At 50.7% G+C, this 22271-nt stretch overlaps 1 protein-coding gene across 1 annotated transcript; it reads right to left on the reverse strand.

Moving 5' to 3' along the window:
* Positions 1 to 293: 293 nt before the first annotated feature.
* Positions 294 to 21177, reverse strand: FKBP1A (FKBP prolyl isomerase 1A). Its single transcript, XM_032859015.1, has 5 exons — positions 21024 to 21177; positions 20872 to 20919; positions 6472 to 6584; positions 3284 to 3448; positions 294 to 1417 (listed from the first exon to the last, which is right to left on the reverse strand). The coding sequence occupies exons 1-4, from the start codon at positions 21058 to 21060 to the stop codon at positions 3320 to 3322; spliced, it is 327 nt and encodes a 108-aa protein (XP_032714906.1). The 5' UTR covers positions 21061 to 21177; the 3' UTR covers positions 294 to 1417; positions 3284 to 3319.
* Between the last annotated feature and the right edge of the window lie 1094 nt (positions 21178 to 22271).

Genomic DNA, 22271 nt, shown 5'->3' on the forward strand with positions numbered 1-22271 from the left:
GCTAACTCCAGAGAACCCAGCAGAATGCTCTACCCAGAACACACATTTAAAAAACATCTGATGATGGGGAGTGGGGGGCGGGCCTGATAGCTCCTCTACCAGAAAAGATGCAAACCCCCCCTCTCACCCCAACCCCCCAGAAGGGCTAACAGGAAGGATGTTCCTGCTACAGTTCTTTTGCCAAGCTCCAATCTCCGACACGACATCCCCACTGACACAGCCCCTACCCCACCCCCCTATACCAAATGGCCCCCCGGGGGGGGCACCTGAAAGTAATCACGATCACGCATGGCTGAGAAAAGCCAGCATAAAGCACTTTTATTGCAATAATAAAACTTGAAACTCATACGTAGTGCGGGAAGGCGGGGGTAGGGGGGTAGGCAGCAATAATTTCTCTCACCAAATCACTACACAGGACAGCAAAGGGGTGAGAGGGGGAGGAGGAGAAGCCAGGAAACTCTGATTATCAGCAGGGGGAGCCGAACATCAAAAACCAGAAGATGCTGAAGCTGTGATGACCAGCATCATTTTCTCAAGACAACACTCAAGGGTTTGTCATGATGGCTGGGCTTTCATCGGGTGTTAAGTGTCTACAAACAGCACCTTCAATTTAAACTTTCGATTAAAGTTCTTAAAATTTGGGAAGTGGAGCTTGGAAAGCTATGAGATTACAAAAGTCCTGAATATCTGTTAGAAAAACCACAGGATGGGGAGAGAAAAAAATAATAAAATAAAAGCCAGGCCACGAAGAAGGCTTCGGAGGTCCCTGCTGGCCTGGGGACAGATACCTGTAGTGTCCAACATCGCAGTGAGAACGATTTGCTTTCAAAAGGCAGAGGGTTTAAGGGGAGGCTGGGGCGGGGCAGTGGAGGCAAAAGCTCTCCCCCCCGCCACCACTTCAGTTTTAGGTCGGGCTTTTAATACAACCCAAGGACATCTCTCAACTGGGAGAGTAATTCGGCCCTCGACAGCGCCTCAAATCTGCTATGGCTTTGCAGCGCAGCAGCAAGAATGTTTAATATATAATAGATAACAATTTCATCCAAAAAAAAAAAAATAAAATAAAATAAAGATTCTTGCATTCCCCCCCCACCCCGACACCAATTCCTATTCTAAAGTTAACCCATTACTTGTGCTGTTAATACTTGACTAATACTTAAGTGGAAACCTAGATCCAAAAGACTGAAACTGAACCTTCACCCCAAAACAAAACAAAATAAAATGAGTAACTTGAGGTTTATGGCATATAGTTTAGGTCAACACACATACAAGGAAAAAGGGAAAGAGCAAAGCCGGGTGACAGAACACATTCAGTCGGGGTCGATGTTTAGACAAAGAGTGTAGTGGAACATCAGAAAAAGCTCCATCCGGGTTCGCGTATGCATGTCTGAGGGCGCCACATCCCTCCGCGGCACATCTGTTGGGAACAGAAAATCCATCAGTTCCAGCAACACGGTGCTCTGTATGCACACTGGGGACAGGCATGGGACATCAGCCATTCCAAGTCCAGGGAGCTGCAAGGTCTCACCCGGAACAAGCCACCTCCGTTCAGCTGGGAGAGCCTGGTGGGCTTGGGTTGGCTTCCCAAAGCAGTCTCCTTTTTTAAGCTAAGGTGCCGTCTACCTTGCTGAGGAGAGCAGTGACGGTCCAGTTCCCCATTATCACTGGGTCTCCCAATGTGGCTGCACATAGGAATCACTTGGGGGGTTTAAAAGCATGTCCTGCTGGGCTCCCACTCCCAGTGGTTGTGGTTAACTGGTCCCAAGTGTGGCCTGGCCATCAGCAGTCTTTGAACTCAGTCTTCCTGCGTGACTTCTGTGTGTGTGGCACTAAGTTGGTACATCCCTCAGGTTGAAGAGATTTAGAAAGCGTCTATGCTCTTTATTCATTTATTCAAACCTACGACTTTCTAGGTCTGGCCTTGGGCTTTCTCTTAAGACCTGTGCAAGAAGCTCTGAGATGTTCTTTGGCGATGTGGGGGGAGACTTTGGCCAGGGTGACTTGTAACCCTCTCTCCTTACCTTCCCCTCCCTTCATCCTATCAGATTTACAGAATGCCTGTACCCAAATCAGCATAATTCCAAGGCTCCCTTCAAACAGTTTTATGTCCAGAGGATTCAGCTCTCAAAGTACAGGAAAGAGGGTTTGGACTAGGTATAGACCTTTGGGCAGACAGAGGCTCTGTAAAATGTCAAGAGGTCCCTCTTGGTGAGAATGACAAGCAGAGAAGCCAGGGTCATCAAACCTGACCCAGGTATATACGGTTCAAATCAGAGAAAAAACAGCTAAGAATTTAAAAAGCCCTTGTATTTAAAGAAGTCCATAACAGCACAAGGTTAGACTATAAGAGACAGGCCAGCAGCCACTTGTCACAGCTTTCAAACAAAAGCATTCTCACCCAGCCCCTGGTTGTGGTCCTCTGGTTCCAGGGCCAGGAGGGGGGCAAACCTAGAGGTCTGGGGCCAAATGGAAAGAAGATGGCAGCATTCACGTGTTTTATGATACTGATACCCACACGAAAAGTTATGAGCCATTAAGCCACTGAGTTTGGCTTCCCAGAGAGGAGGGTAAAAGGACGGAAAACAAGTCCAGGAAGGGGAAGCAGGAGAGGGGTTCCAGTCCTAGTCCGCCACTGCCTGGAAGTGACCTTGAGTGACCTCAGGTCCCTCACCTGTTACACAGGAAGGCTGAGCAACCCCTCAGATCTCTTCTTAGGACTGAGGGCACCTCTATACTTCACAAGCGCCCCCCCCACCTCACTCTTCCAGCCACAGACAGTAAGTGGGCTTCTGTGCTCCAGTGTCCTGGGCATGGCCCCAAGGCAGCCGGCCCAGGTGACAGTGCCTCTCTCACACCCCCTCAGGCAGTGGCCTCACTCTACATGGTGAGGGGGCTGCATGCACTACGTCACAGCAGGCAGTCCTCAACAGCCTTCCTTCTAAAGAACTAAAACGCTGCCATTATAAATTCGGCCACGTTTCCGGTTCCCAACTCCGTTTTAGTTTCTAAGTTAAATATAAAACATCCTTCATTTAAACGGCTACCACCAGCTGCCCCATCCCAATGAGTTTTTGGGAGACCATACGCCATCCCTTTCCACAGCATGACCAACTTTTACATTCAAGGTATACACTAATAACTCACACTGAAAGGCTACCCAATTGAGCAAGAATGTAGGGGGGAAGAAAACCCATGTCATTTTTGGTTCTGCTACCCACCAAGCACTGGGTGTAACATGGGAGGTACAAAGGTAGGAAGAGACTCTTCACATTCACTGCCTTACCCAAGAATGGGGAGCTCATGGAGGAGGCCATTCCTGTCATTCCAGTTTCAGAAGCTCCACGTCAAAGACGAGAGTGGCATTTGGCGGGATGATGCCTGGGTGCCCAGTAGCACCGTAGGCGTAGTCTGGGGAGATGGTCAGTTTGGCTCTCTGACCCACACTCATCTGTGAAAATAAAAATAAAGACTCAAGCGGACACACTCCCCAACTGTCTCTGTAAGAAGCAGGGCTACTTATTGGGGTGTCCTTTAGCCAGCGTCCCAGGATTCAGACATGCCAGTGACTGTGTGGCTGGTCTGTGGGCCGGGCACCTCCCAGCGCAGAACACGGAGGCTGGCCATCAGGCTGCACAATCCCTGCATCTGGCTCTGTAGGGCCCAAGCCCGATGACACGCACCTTCCTGCACAGGCCTCCCTGACCTGACCCCAGGCAGCCAGTACTGTGCCAGTGCCACCACTCAGGCCTTCAGCAATCTGTCACTCAGAGCATGTGTTAAGTGGCATCCATGGTCTTAAAAAAGGAGTACTTTGACCAAAACTCCGCTTTAAAAGAAAACATATACACAGAAAGTAGCATTTGGGGTAGTCTACTCTTCTGTACTTTCCATATTTTACACTTATGCTCATACAGAAAACTTAAAAAAAGACAGATTTTACAAAGTATCATGTATAGTAGGCTACCATTTGTATGAAAAAGAGGGAAACATTTATATATTTGCACCTGGCCTATATAAACAGAAAACACCTTTGGAAGGACACAATTCCAGCATTTTTCCATGGGGAGAATAGAGTACAGTGGCCAGGGTGGAGGGAAATTCTTGATTTTTAAAATCCCATTTGTACTGGGGCTCCTGGGTGGCTCCGTTGGTTGGGCATCGGCTTCAGCTCAGTCATGATCTCAGGGTCCTGGGATCAAGCCCCATATGGGGCTCCCTGCTCAGCGGGGAGTCTGCTTCTCCCTCTCTTCCCCACTAATGCTCTCGAATAAATAAGATCTTTAAAAAAAATACATTTGTGCTTTTTCATTTCCTAATCAAATATATAAATACGTTTCCATATGTATTTTCTGAATGGTGAGCAGGCACTCTGCTGTGTGTCTGTCCTTCCAGCACTCTCTGCTCTGCCTCCTGCTGTGTGCTCCTGACTCTCTGCCCTGGCCCCCTGACCTGGCCCCGGAGACAGTGGCTAAGACGGAGCCACAGGCTATGCGCAGAACATGATGTGACTTAGAACCTGTGCTCCCCACATCTCCTTTCAGAAACCAAGACACACTGGACCAGGGTGGTAGGGCAGTTAAAAGCATATGGCTTAATCTAATGAAATTCAAAACAGTCATGTCCTTTTACCCAGCAATTTCACAGGCCCATCTGCACCATGGGTCAGCCACTAGAAACAACACAGCAGCCTTAAGTGCACTAACATGGAAAGATGGCAAAGACACAGAGAGGAAAGAAGCAAGCTGCCCAAACAGCACCTGTGGCAGGACCACGCACCTGTAAACACGTAAGAGCAAAACAACAATGATATCAAAAGAAAGGGAAAAGGGGCACAAGACAAACCCCCTTCTTCCTGTGCTTTTAACTCACTCAAAGAAATATCCTGTGGAGTTTCAAAGGTGCTCTGTGCAGGTCTCAGACCACCCAGACTTCTCCCAAGTGACAGACCTGGGACTGACCCCCAAGCGCACTGGGTCCAGGGGTAGACTGGGCATCTCCCCAACCCCCGGTCAGGCCTCGCCAAGCCTGGGATGTAAAATAGGCTGATAACAGTATCTCGGTGGCTGCCAGATCTCTTGGAACACAACGCAGTTATTGTTCCAGTGTCGGAAGCGCCACAGAAGATGGCTATGGTGTGGACAATGGTTGGCACGGTCGTGGGGGATGGGCTACAGACCCAGAGCCAGCCAGACGCAGGCGGCGAGGACAGAGGTTTCCAAAGGGAAGTGAACCACAAAGATCCTCTCGTCCTCTCCCCTGCAGGAACAGAAATCTAGACACTTGGGAGTGGGATGGCTTAAAGTTTCTGCAAGTTGAGCAGGTCACTGGGAGATAAATCGGTGATGGTTTCTAGAGGAAGCAGAGCAATGTGTATTCTGGAAATGAGAAAGACAGACCTCTTTCTCTCTACTTCGGTTACCCCTCAGTTCTCTTCAGTGGGAGGGAAACAGATTGATGGCCCCTCACACAGGGCTGACTCTAAAGCCCCGCGTCTCAGGACGCCAGAACCTGGTCGGTGCCAGGAGAAAGCCTCCTGGGCTTGATGGAAGGCTGGAACCCAACTGGAATCTGGCACCCCTGGGTCCCCTGTTGTCCACTGGGAATTCTGTTGTGTTGGCAGAACAAAACCTGGTTACACACATGGGGAGGAAGGGCTGAGGAAACAGACGCAAGACAAACAAAATGCCTCTCTCCATGAGCATGAGCTCTCAGAAGGGGTCTGACACAGCATGGCCAGCAATTAGACAAACGCAAGTTAACACCACATCAAGGTAACATTTTCCCCTCACTGTATTGTCCTGAATCCAAAAGTTGAACAAGACACTGCTGGCGGGGTTGGGAGGAGACAAACATCCTCACAGCCCACCCACTGGTGGCAGCTCGGGGTCATCCCTAGGGATAGCGACTGGACAGTATGTCAAAACACAATGCACATAGCTAGTGACCCGCTCACCCCTCCTTCTGAGAACCCGCCTGTGGCAAGACGGACACAAATGTAAAATTCAGTCCACATGAGACTCATCACTGCAGCACTGTTTATAATAGCATAATACTGGAACTGACCATCAACAGGGTACCATACCCATGAAACAAATAAAACACTCCCGCCTAAGGGCGTGTGGGAGGAGAGCGTCCTCCTCTTATGTCCGGATATATAAAGTGTGAAAGATTAAATGAAAAAGCAAAGTGTAGAACACTGTGTGAGACTACAGCAAAAAAAGGGGAAAAGTATGCTTTCGTAGAATGCTTAAGGAAACTCTACCAAAAAAAACCCCAAAAAAAACAAAAAACAAAAAAAAACCCATGAGTTGCTGGGGGTGAGGGGACTGGCAAGACGGGGTGAGATGGAAGTGAAATTTTCCACTCGCACCTTTTATTTTTGTTTGTTTCTGAACCGAATGAACGTCCTACCCACAAGCATCTTTTAAAAGGCAGACACCAGGAAAGAAAACAAAACAAAGGAGAGCATACCTGGGCAACCCCTTCTTCCCAGCCTCGGATCACCTCCTGCTTGCCTAGCATAAACTTAAAGGGCTTGTTTCTGTCCCGGGAGGAATCAAATTTCTTTCCATCTTCAAGCATCCCTGTGAAAAAGGGCAGTTGTAACATGAGCAACAAGAAGTGATGACGTGAGGCGAGTCAGAAGCCGGCAGCAGAGCGCCCATCCCGGATGCTGGCGCTGAAGGGCCTAGCAGGGCTGCCGGAGGCCTGAGGAGGAAGTGCGGCGTCCAGGGAGGATTTCCTGTGTCCTCAGTGGCCCTCCACAGAGCTGGGATAGTCCCTCTACCCCGGGGTTGTGAGTGTTCTGCCCGACTCCAGGCAGTAGGCTGACCACCAGAGGCGGGCAGCTGTCGGCCCTGGTGTGAGAATGGGCAAGCGCGCACGCTCCCGACGTCGATTTCCAGCACGCTCCCAGGCTAAGAACAACCGTGGGCCCTTTAGGCACACGCAGCGGCTGGCAGTCACACGCAGCCCAGAAGCAACAGGCCCTCCTCCGTTCACCCATCCCCTTTTACAGAAACGTGGGGAGTCAGAACTGAGCTGAACGGTTTGGACGTTCGGACGCCAGCTGGTGTCAGACAATCAGGGAAGGGACAACAGAAAAGACACTGACAGTCTCTCCACGGGGAACTCCCAACAACTCCAGCAGAACTGTGGGCCGGGCTGCCACTCGGAGTCAGGGACTTTCCATACGTGAACCTACTCAGTCCTCCCCCAGCACCGACCCCATTTCACAGAAGGAAGTGAGGCAGAGGAAGTGAAGCAACCTGCCGAGTAGTGAAGCCAGACTATAAATCCAAAAGCCATGTTCGTCCAACTTCTCCAGTGTCCCAGGAGCCAGACAAAGCACAGGGGCAGCCTCTACCGAAAGGGGGACTTCCAGAGATGGAGATGCCAGACGGTGAGTGCCACGAGAGAACAGATTCCTGCCACTCAGATTCGCTGAAAAAGGACTGTCGTGGTGGCTTCTGTGGAAGCCAGAGTCAGCCAGTCACAGCCGTCACTGAGGTCCTGAACTGTCAAACCACCGTCCCACACTGGAAGGGGTAAGCCAGGTGTCCACATACAACTAACACAAAGCAGATTTCCCTGGAGGCGGAGGGTGAGAGCCCACGATGGTTCTAAGTATCACTCGGAAGACCCAGCAAAACACAGAATTCTGTCGTGTTCAGATGTTTTTAGAGGAGGAGGGAAATCCTAACATAAACCCTAACGTGAAAAACAACGTCAAACTTGCAAGTGGTATGGGGAAGCAGAGATCAACTGAGAGCTTTATCAGAGCCGCCAGAAGAGCTAACTTTGACAAAATAGGAAATGGGCAGTGGCGGGGACGGGAACTGCTGTCCTAACAGAACAGGAAGGCAGACAGATGTCCTGAGCAGAGTGGGTGCTGACGCCGCCTGAAGTCTGGAGCTGGGGGCTGAGGCCTGAGAGGTAGACAGGAGGGCGGGGATCCACCCCTGCCAAGTCAGTGCAGAGCCAGGAACTGGTGCCCCACAACTAGCAAGCTGGCCAGTGTACATGGAGCTCATCTCTTTACCCGAATACAATCATGACCTGATGAAAGAAATGACAAATGGCAGCACCTGAGTAGTTTTCTATAAATGAGCAGTTGGGAGAAAAACAGGTATCCGCCCTCCACAACTCTCACAGTAGTCCCTCCCCTACGAGTTCTACTGTATACACTGAACCTGACCTTCTCGAACCCTGCATTAAGGGTGAGAGTAGGCCATGAGCAGTCCCGAGTCTGAGAATCCTTTCTCTGACCAGGCAGAAAGCCCTTCCAGCCACGCACCCAAGCCTGCTTAAAACAAAAATAAGGAAACCAACTCCAAGGCTTAGTTAACCTGCCCAAGGTCAGAGTCAGTGCATAGTGGGGCCTGGCTCTGGCAAAACACAAAAACAAAAAAGCACCAAATAAAACACAAAGCAAAAACCCTTCCATAAAAAGAGAGCGAAGAGACAGAGAAGCAACACCCACCACAGCTAAAACATGGTTTCTGAGACACTGGTCACAGCAGTAAAGGAGAGCAATCCCTGAGGGGAAACTAACAAGGCCAGCCTGAGGACCGCCCAGCTTACACCCCTGGGCGCTTCCAGGGAGAGGGACCTGGACGGAGCTCAAGGCATCTGGAGTCCAAAGGACACAAACCAGGAAGGACAGAGGTGTAGAGTGAAATCCCCGGAGATGTGCAGAAGGTCCCTCTTGAGTATTTAACAGAATACTCATCAGCACATGTGTCTGAGGAAACTACTTAAGGCCAGGAAAAGAACTATCCAAAATTAGAACAGTACCCAGCGCTTACACAGAGCTGGGATCAGTGACTGTTCCAACCAGGCAGACCGGAGAAAATCCTGGTTTATGAGGCACTGGGTAGAACACCCAGAAGATCTCATCTCAGCAGTGGGGACTAATCAGCCCCAAACTGAACACTGCTCCAGACCCACCTAACAAATCCTAAAAGACCCAAAAGGATCAAACTGTTTCCAAGTAACTTATGTGCTTCCAATTATAAAGCTCAAGAATATTTATAGGAATAAAAATATCCAGCACCCCAAAAGGTAAAATTCACAATGTCAAGCACCCAAAATTACCAAGCATGCAAACAGGAGGGAAAACACGACCCAAAATGAGGAGACTAATCAATCAACTGAAACCACCCCGAAACTGACAGAGAGGGAAGGACAGAAAGAGTCAGACCAAACTTGCAGACATGACAACTACATTGGGCTGCAACAACTGGATACCCACAGGCCAAAAGTAAAACCCTGGACCTGCACTTCACATCATAATCAAATACCAACCCAAAACGGGTAACAGACCTAAACATAAACATAAACCTATAAAACTTCTAGAAGAAAACACAGGGAAACAATGTCTGTGACTGTGGGTCAGGCAAAGACTTCTCCGATATGAGGCAAGAAAGCACAATCCGTAAAAGGATCAACTGAACTTCATCAAAGCTAACAACTTCAGCACTTTGAAAGATACTTTTTAAGAGAATGAAAACTCGGGCCATAGACTGGGAGAAAATCTCTGCAAAAGCACCTATCTGATGAAGAATTTGTGTCCAGAATATAGGAAGAGCTCGCAAAACTCAACCACAAGGAAACAAATAGCTCAATTTAAAAAGGGCAAGAGATGTGAACAGATACTTCACTGAAAAAAAGAGCCAAGTGGCAAGTAAGCACATGACGAGAAGATGCTCGACAGGACTAGTCATGATAAAAATGTGTACGAAACCACTAGGCGATACGACCACTACTTACTAGAATGAGTACAACTGAAAAGACTGAGCGTATCACGCTCCGTGAGGATGTGTGGAGGAACTGGAGTTCTGACACGCTGCCGATGGGACTATAAAATGGAACGGCCGCTCTGGGAAACAGGTTGGCCACCTAAGTTAAACAAATACCTTCCATATGACCTGACCGTTCCATTTATCCTGGATAAAGACCCAGGAGAAATGACAGCCATACAAATACTTACATAGAGATGTTCACAGCAAACTCACTTGGAAGAGCCAAAACTGGACCAACCCAAACATGTGCCCGCTGGTGAACGTATAAACAAGTACACCCATACAACAGGAAACTATTGAGCAGTGAGAAAGAACCAACTACTGGTAACACAGAACGACCTAAGAATCTCAAAATAATTATGCTGAGCAGAAGCAGCCAGACACAGGTCTATACACTGTACCATTCCACGTATACAAGCTTTTAGAAAACACAGACTCTGCTGAGAGAAAAGCCGGCCAGGGGTTGCGGAGGATGGAAAGAGGAGGTTTCAAAGAATGGCAAAGACACATATCAAAACTTAGGAAATTGTACCATTAAATATAAGCAGGCTACTGGATGTCAATTATGCCTCTACAAAACTGGGATTTTGTTGTTTTTTTTTTAAAGCAAAAAAAGTAAAAAAAGTGAGATTCACTAAAATCCTACACGTGTTTACCTCCTGCAGCCAACCCGGCAGTGGGCGGTGAGGTGCTTCCTCTGTAAAGCGAGGGAGCAAGCGAAGCAGGTGGCCCGTCAAGTCTCAGCCGAGGCTCCCACTTCAACTCCAGACATCTGTGTGCCAAGACCTGGAGCCCTTGAACAGCAAAACCACCTGCCAAGCTAGTGCCATCATTTCCTCGAGAAAGCACGCTCTGATGAGAGAAGGCAACTGAGGTTACAGTTCAGACACGACAGCTGACACTCCAAGCTCCGGAGGCCACTCTTCGCAAAACCCATCACCAGCGTGGCCCTCTGTCGGCGGCACTGATGGATTTCATTTCTGACCACATGCAAACCTGGGCCTCACGACCCACAGACTGCCTGGGACCGCTCTGTATTCTCCATTTTGAAAATGACTTTTTTGTCTCTCCTGACTGAACACAGCTTGAAGCCAGAGAGCGGGTCTCAGAGTCCTGCGTCCTTGCAGCAGTCACCTCAACCCCAGCCCCCGCCGTGCTGGCGGCACTCGTGCCCACTTTGAGACAGGCTTTGCCTGCACGACTTCTAAGAACCATCAGGACAGCACGAGGCTTCCATATTTAGAGCTCTTCCGTGTGGTAGGAAGAATCGGAGGGGTAATCCCAGGGTGACAGTTTTCATTTTCAGCACCTTTAAATGACTAATCAGTGAGGGAAAAAATGTGAAAACTTGAGGGCCTCTAGCTAAAAGCACAAGGACCATAAGCTATGGTTGTGTGAGGGACTGTGAAACAGCCTCTGGCGGCGACACCATGGATGTCACCTTCCTCCGAGTTGCCTCCCCAATAATTCAGCTGTTCTTCTGGGGAAGAACCAGACTCCAATCCTCGGAGAGGGAGCAAAAAAAAAAGATGTGGAGAAGAATCTCAAGTTCACCTCCCCCACAGTAGCCTACTCCTTCTTGCTCGCTCAGAAGGAACCAGCAAAGACAGACCTGGCCAGGGGATGCTGAGCAAAGCACCCATGGCCTATGCTCCTGGTACTTGGTCCAAGTCACAGAAGTAGTGGTGAAGACCCAAAGGCAGGTTCTGGAGATTGAAGAGGACCACGGGGTTATGATTTCACTAAGAATGCAACAGCGCATCATGGAAGGCAGAGAGCCCCGTTCCCTCTCCAGCGTAGGGAGGAAGACCGCAAAAGGACCTGTCGTGAGGGCTTCACAGGTGAGGGCTTCACACCTGCATCTGAGGCACCTCCAGTTTCTGACTCACGCTGTGGTTTTCAGTTGCTGATGGAATCTCTGCAGGTGGTTTTCACAAGCAGCATTTTACAGGGTTCAAGCTACCGAGAGAGTCTTAAAGACAAAAAGCCCAAACCTAAATCCAACAATGACAACAACAAAACAGAACATCCCACACTCTAAACTTGCCAAAGCTTTTGCTATTTACAGCTGAAAGGAGGAGAAAGGACTTCTGCTTTCCACTCAACAGGTATTTTCTTAAGTACAATGGTTGAATGGAGGAGGGGGAATCAAAGTGAAAGTCCCCAATCTTTCTGAAGATTTACACTTGAAGCCACTTGGAACACTCCCAAATGGATGTGCTGACCCAGGTGCAAATGGGCAGAGTGGCCCAGGCCGGGCTGTTTCCCTTCCTCTTTATTATATACAGAAGCTCCCTCAACCTTTCACCCAACTGCCTCGCCAAAGACTCCTACAAACCACAGCCTGCACAGCTCCAGCCCAGCAAATGAGCCTTCAGTCCTGTCTCCAGTACCCCCTGATTCTTCTTGCCCGTGTGCATTGTATCCTTACCAAGGGCCAGTCCGCTATGTTTACTCTCAGACTCATTTATGTCAGTTATACTTACTGAGTACAGAAACAGAAATAGTATGCAAAGGAATGAAGTAGGAGTGTAAACAGAGAAAAGAGTGGTCCTAGCTGGCCCTTTGGAAAAACTCAACAAAGTCAAGTCACAAAAAATACTGCTAATGAATAAATGTGTGTCAATGAGACTAATGTATGTTTGAAGAAAGAAATCTTTTTGGGGGCACCCGGGTGGCTCTGCTGGTTGAGAGTCTGACTTGATTTCGGCTCAGGTCATGGTCTTAGAGTCCTGGGACTGAGCCCCACGCTGGGCTTCTCGCTCAGCAGGGTATCTACTGAGGATTTTTCTCTCTCTCCCCCTCTGCCCCACCCTCCGCTGTCTCTAAAATAAATAAATAAATAAATAAATAAATAAGTAAGTAAGTAAGTAAATCTTAAAAAAAAAAAAAAATCCAGAATGGTTTGGCACTGATATGACCTCATAATAGTCCTTACCGTCTTGACTTTAAAAGAATATAAAATTAGATTTTTGCAAGAACTCTGATAGGAAACGCTACGAGAAGAGCCATCCTACAAGAAAGACATGGCCTTTAGCAAGTGATTCATGTTTGGATTTGAAATAAAATGAAATAAAATGTTTAGAGAAGCCATGTCACTTTTATGATCAGCTATCCATTTGTCCCCGTCATGATGACCTGAAAAGAGATTTTCCACCCTGTGGGAGATAAGACATACATATCCAAAGCTTATGTCTATGCTCCATTTCCTGGCCTCTGTGGTTGCATTCCCTGGGCAACTTTCCTCAATTGGGAGTTCTGAGAACCCCATGCACGTGGTATGATCAGAGGTCAAGTGCCTACCCAAAGAGGGAGCCAGCTTCTTCCTCCCCATCACACAAACCGAGTGCAAGAACATATCCCACCTCTTACCTGGAAATGCTCCTAACGTTTTGGTAAATCTTTTTCGATTCTGTGACCAAAAGTGTATTTTCAAAGGATGTCCCATGAGGGTAAGAACGCATGGGATCCCAGAACACAAACCAGAATGCATGACCTTGTGGGCATACCTTACCATTTCCCACTTTATCACAATACAAATAAAAGGACAGCCACATTATATGTCATGGGGTTGGGGTGGGGTAGGGGGGAGACGCTCAGAGGAAAACAGTACTTAATACTGGCTATTTGGTAATGGTAGAAATATGCATGATCTTTAGCTTTTCTTTTTTCCTGTTTTCCAGAAAATGCAGAGGCGGGAAGCCATCGGGTATAATGGGTAAAAGCATGAGTTCTGGGGCTTGGCCCCAGATGATTATAGTAATCCCCTCCCTGGTGGTCCTGCTTCTGCCCTCTTTCTCTTACAGTTTAAACTTGGCACAGCAGCTAGGACATTCTTCTAAAATACAAGTCAGACCCTATTACTCTCCTCTGCTCCAGACCCTCCCATGACCCCCTTACTCAGAATAGAATCCAAAGTCCTAAAAACGGCCTCAAAGCCCTGGAGAGGCTGCAACCCCACACTGGCATGCCGCTGACTTCATCTCTGATTACTCTCACACTTTCCACTCCAAGAACACGGTTTCCTTCTGTTCTCTGTAGACACCAGTAGAGTTACTCCCACCACAGGGCCTTTGTCCCTACTGGTCCCTCTGCCTAAAATGTTCTTATGGGAGAGCCACATGGATTACTCCCTTACCTCCTTCATGTCTTATCTCAAGTATTAGTTTCTCATTGAGGTCCATCTAAAATCTCAGACTTCTCCTGCCCCCTCCTTTGCACTTACTAGTTAATGTACAATATATTTTTGCTTATTAACCTGTTATCTGTCTTTCCAACTATAGTGTAAGATCTGTGAGGACAGGGACTGTGTTATGTCTTCATTCCTATACTCTTGGTGCTCACAACAGTGCCTTGCACAAGATGGTCAATAAGGACTTGCAGAAAAACCAAAGATACCCTTCCCCCACCCCCACCCCCGGGCCTTTGCACACACTTAGCCAGCTCTTTCCTCCCCAGCCTGAGGCATACACGTCCAAGACCATGTGGCACTTCTACCCCAGGTGTGGGCTGCTCAAGGCACCTGTCTTGTAAAAGCAGGCACAGGGGAAGGCACTCCCTTAAGGTAAGCACCTCAAGGGCAAGGCCAAGGCTTTCCCCAGTTCCTAACACATCTGTTGAATGACTGAGGGAAGGGCCTGGTATGCTGGCCTGTGTGTAGTAGGTGTGAGAGGAAGTAGACGTAATATTATAAATCCACAGTGATGGGGACAAAGTCCAAAACATAAATATTCTCATTCTTATTCTAACTTAAAACGAAACAGAAATATTATACCAAATATAACATGAATGTGGGCTTTGTTCACCTCTGCTAGAGTCCTGAGTGACTCCATGCCAGGCACTGATGCGGGGGGGCAGAGATCCTGGAGACCACCACCAGTGTGGGTCTGGTCTCCTGAGGCCTGCGGTCTGTTGGGGAAAGAGTGGAGACAACCAGTCGTCCACAGCCTGACTGCAAGGAAGGCCACAAAGGAAAGGGATGGGCGCTCTGCTGGACAATCAGAGGCATGTGCTGTGAGCCTGTCTGAAGAATCACTTTAGTCAAGGGTCAGTCAGGGGACACTCAATGAGGGGCACCCTGGATGCTGTGGCAGGGAGTGGTGGCCCTGTGGGAGGAGAAGAGTAAAGGCAGTGAGAGCAGAGCACCCAGGAGTGGATTATCCCCACCCCTTCCTCCTCCTCGTGACAAAGTTACAGGGAGCTGGGGAAGGAATACAAAGACTCAGCTGAGTTCTTCAGTAGGTAAAGGAACAGGAGAGGAAAAAAGAAATAAAACACAAACATCACCATGAGCACCAAAGGGAGAACTGGATGGTACACGCCTAAGTTATCCAAAATACCCCGGCCTTTTCCAGGGGAACGGCAGTTGACAATATTATTTTTGGAGAAAATCCCAAGGCAGACAGGTGATCCCTAGTTTACAGCTACAATGAACCCATCCGCACTTCATAACACCAGTTTGTTTTTAAGTAGGTCTCCACACCCAACATGGGGCTTAACCACTACACCGACATGAAGAGTCGTATCCTCTACCGCCAGGCGTCCCACATGTGAAGCATGGAAGCCGTCCCCAGGCACGGGACGGAGTCCCACAACACCGGGAGCAAACCAGGGGACAAACCAGGGGACAGATCAGGGGACAGATCAGGGGACAGACGGTGGGCATTCAGATGGTAACAAGCCCGCTCTCTTTGAACACCCAGGGTCATTAAGAAAGAAAACCAGTATGAGGACTCTTCTAGGTTGATACCAGACACAATATCCAACTGCAATGAGTAAACCTTGAAAGAATTCTGGCTACAAAAAAATAAACACTTTAATGACATCTGGGGTGGTTTCAAGATGAATTTGGCTTTAGCTACTATTAAATCATTTCAAGTTTTCTTAGATGGACCAGTAGGAGGGGAGGAGGATATTCTTCTCCGAGCACGCTCGAGTGTTGGGAGGTACGCGTCCGGCCAACTGCAGCTGGACTGACGTATGAACAACCCAGAGACTGTGTGCACACGTGCGTCCCCTCTGTGAGAAGACAGAAACGCCCAACAGGATGAAATGCCATACATCAGAGAATCCAGGTCGTGGGTACAGGGGTATTGATTCTGATTTTTCTCTACGTCTGTTCACAAGTAAGAGTCACACATACACACAAGCATGCTACGGGGCCTTCAGTTCGCTCAAGCGAGCCTTCCGCTCTCACCTGTGCGAGGAGAGAACAGGACACCTGCGTGACTGAGTGTGCTGCTGATCACAACCCCAGGGGAGAGAAAAGAATGCTTCCATAGGAAAATCTATTTCCAAAATGTTAGAACCCCATTTTGTTCAGGAAGCTTGAGGAGAAAAGAATGTACGCCGCCGGACGACGGCAGCGCTGCCAGCGGGGGACCCAGTGTAAAGCACAGACTTGCTCAGTCGCTGTGCTATACACCTGAAACCAATGAAATGCATATCAGCGATGCTTCAACTAAAAAAAAAAAAGGACCGGCACCTCGACTTACACAGCCAGGCTCTCTTGTGCCCACTAAGAAACAAGAAAAGGGAAACAAATGCTAACCACCTCCCTCGGTAGGTACAATTAGCATATCGGCTGCAACTTTCTTAGCCAGTATGTTTTATTCTGTAGGTAACGTGCAGGCCTGTTTGAACATGAACCTTCACTCAGACGTGTCTCTTATCAGTGCCTATTTCCCTACGTGTGAAGGAATGGAGGCTGGGGCTTGGCCCCAACCCTGTCCTGCGTCAGCCTGGGCCACTCCAGGAGCTGAGTGCTGACACCTCTCTCCCACTCTAGACATCCCAGGTGATGCTGGCTGGCCAAAGGACCGGCGGGGACACATCACCCCGTGCCTGAGGCACAAGCAGCCCCGTGAACGTACTCGTCCCCAGAAGGCGGTTACTCCCATTTGCGGATGGCACACGGAAGCTGAGACAAGTGCAACAATTTGCCCAAGCTCTCCTGATCTGTTACATGGCAGAGGCAAGATCTGAAACCCAGCAAAGAACCTCACATCCCCTTTGGGGTTCACTGTCCACCTAACACTACCTTTTCCCTCCTGGCCAGGCTGGCACACCGCACACCCAGGATACAACCAGAACCCTGTTTCTCACCCTGCCCTCAAAAGTTCCATGATCACACAGCAGCCAGAAGGGAGGGGGCCTGTGAAAACGCAAGTCAGCTCATGACCCTCTAACAGCTGCCGCCTCACTCAGAGAGAAAGCCGATGCTCTTCTAGCAACTTGCAAGGCCCCACCAACACCCCCTTCTCCCACCGCTTTCCTCTCCCAACATCCAGTCCAGCCACCCTGGTCTCCTTGCTGTTCCCCAGGCACAGCAAGCATGCCCCAGCCTCAGGCCCTCCGTCTGGAAGACTCTTCCCCTGGGCAGCACACTGCTAGTGTGTGTGCCACTTAAAATGCCACTTGGTCAGAGGCCTTTGCCAACCACCCTCACAAAAGCAGCACCCCCTCCGCAGGCCTGCACTCCGCTTTCACCTCTCCCCAGGGCTTCTCGCCACCTGACACACCTGCGAGCCAGCAGCCTCGTCACCCCAGGGAAGCCCCGCCAGATCTAGCCTTTGCCTCTGTAGTTCGCAGGCCATGGCCCCCATGCCTGGCTCGCTGCTGCTGCTCCATAAACACCTGCTGCAGGAAGGAAAAGGAACAGGACAGCCAGTCTGACTGAAGACACCATGGCGTGGGGGTGGGACCAGACCCGCCTGAGGAGCCTCTGCTGGGCGTGAGCCTCCTCTCAACACCGGATCAGCCAAGAAGCAGCGGGGTGCGTGGAATAAGTGGAATAAAGCCGAGAGGGGAGGGGACAGAGAGGTGAAAGAAACCCAAGGGGTTGGAGACGGGGCTGCAGAAGAATGGCCCCCTCAGCTGCCCTCCAAGGGGACCCTCTGAGGAGGTGAGGCTGAGGGACGCCTGGTTTTTTCTCATTTAGAAGCCAGACTACTGACAACTTAAACCCAATCCCAAGGGCGAAATGTCAACTATCTTTTAAGAGGATAAAAAAAGAATTCCTTCAATCCACTTGAGGTTGCTCTGACAATGGCAGGCATGTGGCCTGCTGACAGGAGCAAAAGGGACATAAGCCTAGCTGTGTGTCGGGACAAGCTTGACAATAACAATGACGGACGGAGCTACCGGAGGCCAGGAAGGAGCTGTGGAAATCCACTTGATCCTCAAGGCACATACTTGGCAGGCTATCCCTCCACCTCCTTCCTCCCACCTCAGTGCCTGTCATGCTACTAGGAGGTCCTTGGCTGGGGACAGCAAAAGTTTTCGCTTTCCCTTCTGGCACCACAGAGAGGTGAGGCAGGCCTTTCTCTGAGGCCATGTGCGTGCTGTGCTCTGCTAGAGGCCACAGAAGGCACCAGAGGGAGCCTTGAGAGTGGCCTCAAGGCAATGACCGGCAGCCACCAGCAGCACTTAAAAGGTCCATGTGGTGAAAGTCGGCCCGTGCTATGCCCACCTCCAGCGGCTGAGAGGGGACTTTGGCTACCTTCCTTCCACTGCTGTTTCTTTGGATCTGCCCCGGGAATCAGCAGCAGTGGACAGCAGGCCAGAGCAGGCCGGATCAACAGTGTTTGACCCAAACCTGGGTCAGTCAGATTCTCCCTCCTAGGAATTGTAATCACTGGAGTCACACAGCCAAGCAATGTGAGAAACCGGGCATGGGGGTGGAAGGGCACGCAGGGGACTTCCAACATCCACCACTTGGGAAAAGGCAGAGAGAAAGAAGTCTGACAAGGGAATACTGACGCAGCCAGGCAGAGAAAAACAGGGATGAAAACTAGGAGCGTTACGAGAATGTCTTCTTGTTCTTGAGGCCCAGTGGGCTTCCAGCCGTTGAAGATCCTCAAGTTCTTCTGGTGTTCCCCCACCCCCATCATGTTGCCCCAAGATGAATTCTGTTCCCACAGGCTTGAAAGCCTTTGCTGCTACAGATGAAATCTCAAAGCGCCTACCCATTCCTCTCACGCCCCCACAGGTCTCAAACAGGTTCTTCCTGGGAGGCTGGTGGCAAAGACCCGCAGGAACAAAGCCGCCTGCCCAAGAACAGCCTATTCTGTGAGCAAGAGGCAGAGCTGGCTTCTCACTGAGGCGCCTTTGTAGAGCTTATCAAAAATGAAATGAAAAAGAAAGCTTTTGTCCCAATGCATGCCAGGGTCCTGCTGCTGTTCTGGGAGCGTGTGGGTGGGTGCCACCCTCAAGGAAAACACAGACTTGAAGAGGCACTGGGAGCCCTGATGGTGTTCTGGGTCCCACGACCATCTGTTTCTTAGGAGAGGCTCCAGACATGCTGTGTGGGGACGTTTCACCAAAAAGCACAGTGAAACATGGTTCAGGCTATGGATCCAATCCTGCCGTCAGCACCAGAAGATGGGCAAGCCAAGGATGAGGGACACAGACTCAGGAGTGAAAAAGAAAGAACCAATTATCCTCATGTGGCTACTTATCAAATGGGGGTGGGAGAAGTCACCTCCTCACCCGTGTCCCAGTGTCTGCCCCAAGTGGCTGTGGGAACTAAAAGAACTGCCCACTCACCCCAGCACTGTAAAAGGCAACGCTTACTCTTTTCATCCCACTGATCAAAAGCAACCAAACTGACAAGATTTCCTCCATTAGAGCTCCTAGGCTCAGGTGCTGACCATGGCCTAGAAAGCGAGCCATTTAAAATGTCAAAAGCACTTTCCAGTTTCATCTCACCAGGCATGAGAAAGTTCCCTAAGAAGATGGGTTTCAATACTTCTTCCTCCGGTAGCCTTTTAAAAGGTTCTAGTCCTTAACTCCCTCTACCCCCTGCCCCCATTTTTGCCCCTGGAGAAGAGCCAGAGAAATAATACAGCCAAATAAGTAAAAGGGCATGGGAAGGGAGATGTTAGGTGCCATTCCCTTCCTTCCCTATGAAAGTCATTTCCCTTAACAGAGGGCTCCCCCCATAAGCTGGGAGAGAAGGGTAGGAGCTTATCCCTCAGCAGCCTGGTCCTAACTGCTCACAGCTTACTACCCAGGAGGAGGAGGAGGAGAAAGAGGAAAAGGGAGGGAAGGAGAAGAAACATAGGAAGGGGGAGGAGGAACAGAGGAAAGGGTGGGAAGCGGGAGAAAGGGGAAGGAGGAGGGGGAGGGAAGGTTATTCATATCAACAACTGTGGCTACACCAATCACACCCCCCCCCCCACCTCCAGCCCACAGCCAAGGAGTCTCCGCCTGCTCAGCCTCCACCTCCCCCCCCCTCCCCAATACAACCCAGGAGGACCTTGTAAGGGCATGGAGTAAAAGATGGTCTCAAGGCATCCACTCTGAAGTCTGAATTCCGGCAAAGTCTAATTCTGGCTGAAGGTCTACAGGCTGCTTTGGTTTACATTACTGTTTGTTACTCTAACTGAGCCTCAGTTTCTTTCTCTTTAAAATGGGCGGGAGAAAGCCTAGTTGTGGGCAGGGGAGGCTAAATTACACGTTCAGTCAGCCTGGGCCGTCACCGCCACTGAGACTTGGATGTCTAAGTGGCTCAAAAGTCAGAAGAGAAAGGAGACCGTGCGGATCTAGCTCCTCCAAGGCCAGGCTGAGCCAAAGCAGCGCCTTAGGAACCCGAGCGTTTCTCCAGCCGCGGCGGAGGTACGAATCTCGACTTCGAAAGAAGCAGCTCCAAAGAGTGGAAATTACTTCGCCCTTCTTATCTCCATCCAAGGGAGAGCCGGAAGGGAAGGCAGGGTGTCACTCGGGACACAGAAATGGTACAAATCCTTTCTCATGGTCCCTGGCCAGGGCGCTGCCCGTTCTGGAGCATGTGACCTTGCGCCAGCAACTTCACCTCCCCAAAGCCTCAGTTTCCCCATCTGTGCAGTGGGCACAGGACTGCTCCGAAAGCGCGAAAGCGCCGGCTCAGGCCGTCCCGGGTTCGGCAGGCCAGAGGTCGCCCCCGCCGGGGCGCTGCCACCGCCCAGGCCTCCGCCTTGGGCCACGCGGGCCTCGCCGCCGCCACCACGCCCCGGGCCTTTGCCCCCAAGGCCGCCGTGGCCAGCCGCCCCGAGCCGAGACCTCCCACCCCGCGAGCCCACCGACTCACCCGTGTAGTGCACCACGCAGGTCTGGCCGCGCTTCGGGAAGGTGCGCCCTGAGGAGACAGACAGGACACACAGACAGACAGACAGACGGGAGCTGTGAGCGGATGCGCGCGGCGGCAGGGGCACTCCGGGCCCGCCGAGCGCGCCTACTCACCGTCTCCGGGTGAGATGGTCTCCACCTGCACTCCCATGGCGGCGGAGACGGAGGCGGCGGCGGCGGCGGCAGGGGACGCTGGGCGCGCGGGCGGGCGGGCTGCACGGCGGGCGGCGTGGACCCACAGCGGACCTGGCAGCGCTTCCCCGACTCTGCCTCGGCCCTCGGCGCCTCGCCTGCGCACGCGCGCGCCCCCGCACGCCCCGCCCTGCGTGCGCGCCCCACACGGCGCGCACGTCCCCGCAGCCCGGTCGGCGGGCTGGGGGACCGGAAGCCCGGCGGCCCGGAGGCCTCCGGATGCAGCCGTCTGGAGGGCTGTCCTGGTTCCCCCCACCTTAACCTTCCCATGCTCCCCGCCTGATGGGCCTCCCTCTCCCCAGGTTTGCGCATCTGGGAAATGGGATTAGTGAGTGGGGGCCGGCCGCTTACCGGCTAGGTGACTTTGAGCAGGTTCCCACTTTGAAGTACACGCTTGCGTAAACAGCAGGGTTGTGGGAGGTCGGCGCTTCTGTGCACTCACGTTAGCGTGCACCGCATGGCTCACGATTCTGAGCTTTGCTTTTCTTCGTGGGAAGAGGAGTCGGTATTTACACTGCCCTGTGTCGGAATTTCACTCATTCATTCATTCACTCATTCAATCGTTCGTTGCTTACATCCTTAGGTTCTTACCAAACGCCTACCGTATGCAGTGCGCTAGGCGCTGGGGAAGCAACAGTTGAAGGAGACGGATTCGGTCTCTGACCTCGCAGAACTTAGAGTCTGGTGAGGGAGAGACCATCAAATTGTCAGAGATCAATGTAAAGTTTCAAATTTGTTCGTGCTGTCGTTGATCCATGGCGTTATGCTCCGAAGCACGTACAACAGAGATGGCTCACTTAGTCTGGGGTCTGTGTGTGTGTGTCTGTGTACCTTCCGTGAGGTAGCCAGGTTTAGCCAAGGTCTGAAGGAATTGACCCACTGTGTGTTTGCTGGGAAAGAAGGAACATGCAAAGGCACTGTGGCCCCAGGGAACATCGTGACACCACACAGGGTGGGAAGGCGGCAGATCTGTATAATCCATCTCTGGGTCTTCATGTATGTGCTCCTGAGATATTTTTTTTTTAAGATTTTATTTATTTATTTGACAGACAGAGATCACAAGTAGGCAGAGAAGCAGGTAGAGAGAGAGAGAGGGGAGGAAGCAGGCTCCCTGCTGAGCAGAGAGCCTGATGTGGGGCTCGATTCCAGGACCCTGAGATCATGACCTGA

Source organism: Lontra canadensis, unplaced genomic scaffold, assembly GCF_010015895.1.
Source record: "Lontra canadensis isolate GAN:19392208 unplaced genomic scaffold, GSC_riverotter_1.0 scaffold16, whole genome shotgun sequence".
NCBI classification, from domain to species: domain Eukaryota; kingdom Metazoa; phylum Chordata; class Mammalia; order Carnivora; family Mustelidae; genus Lontra; species Lontra canadensis.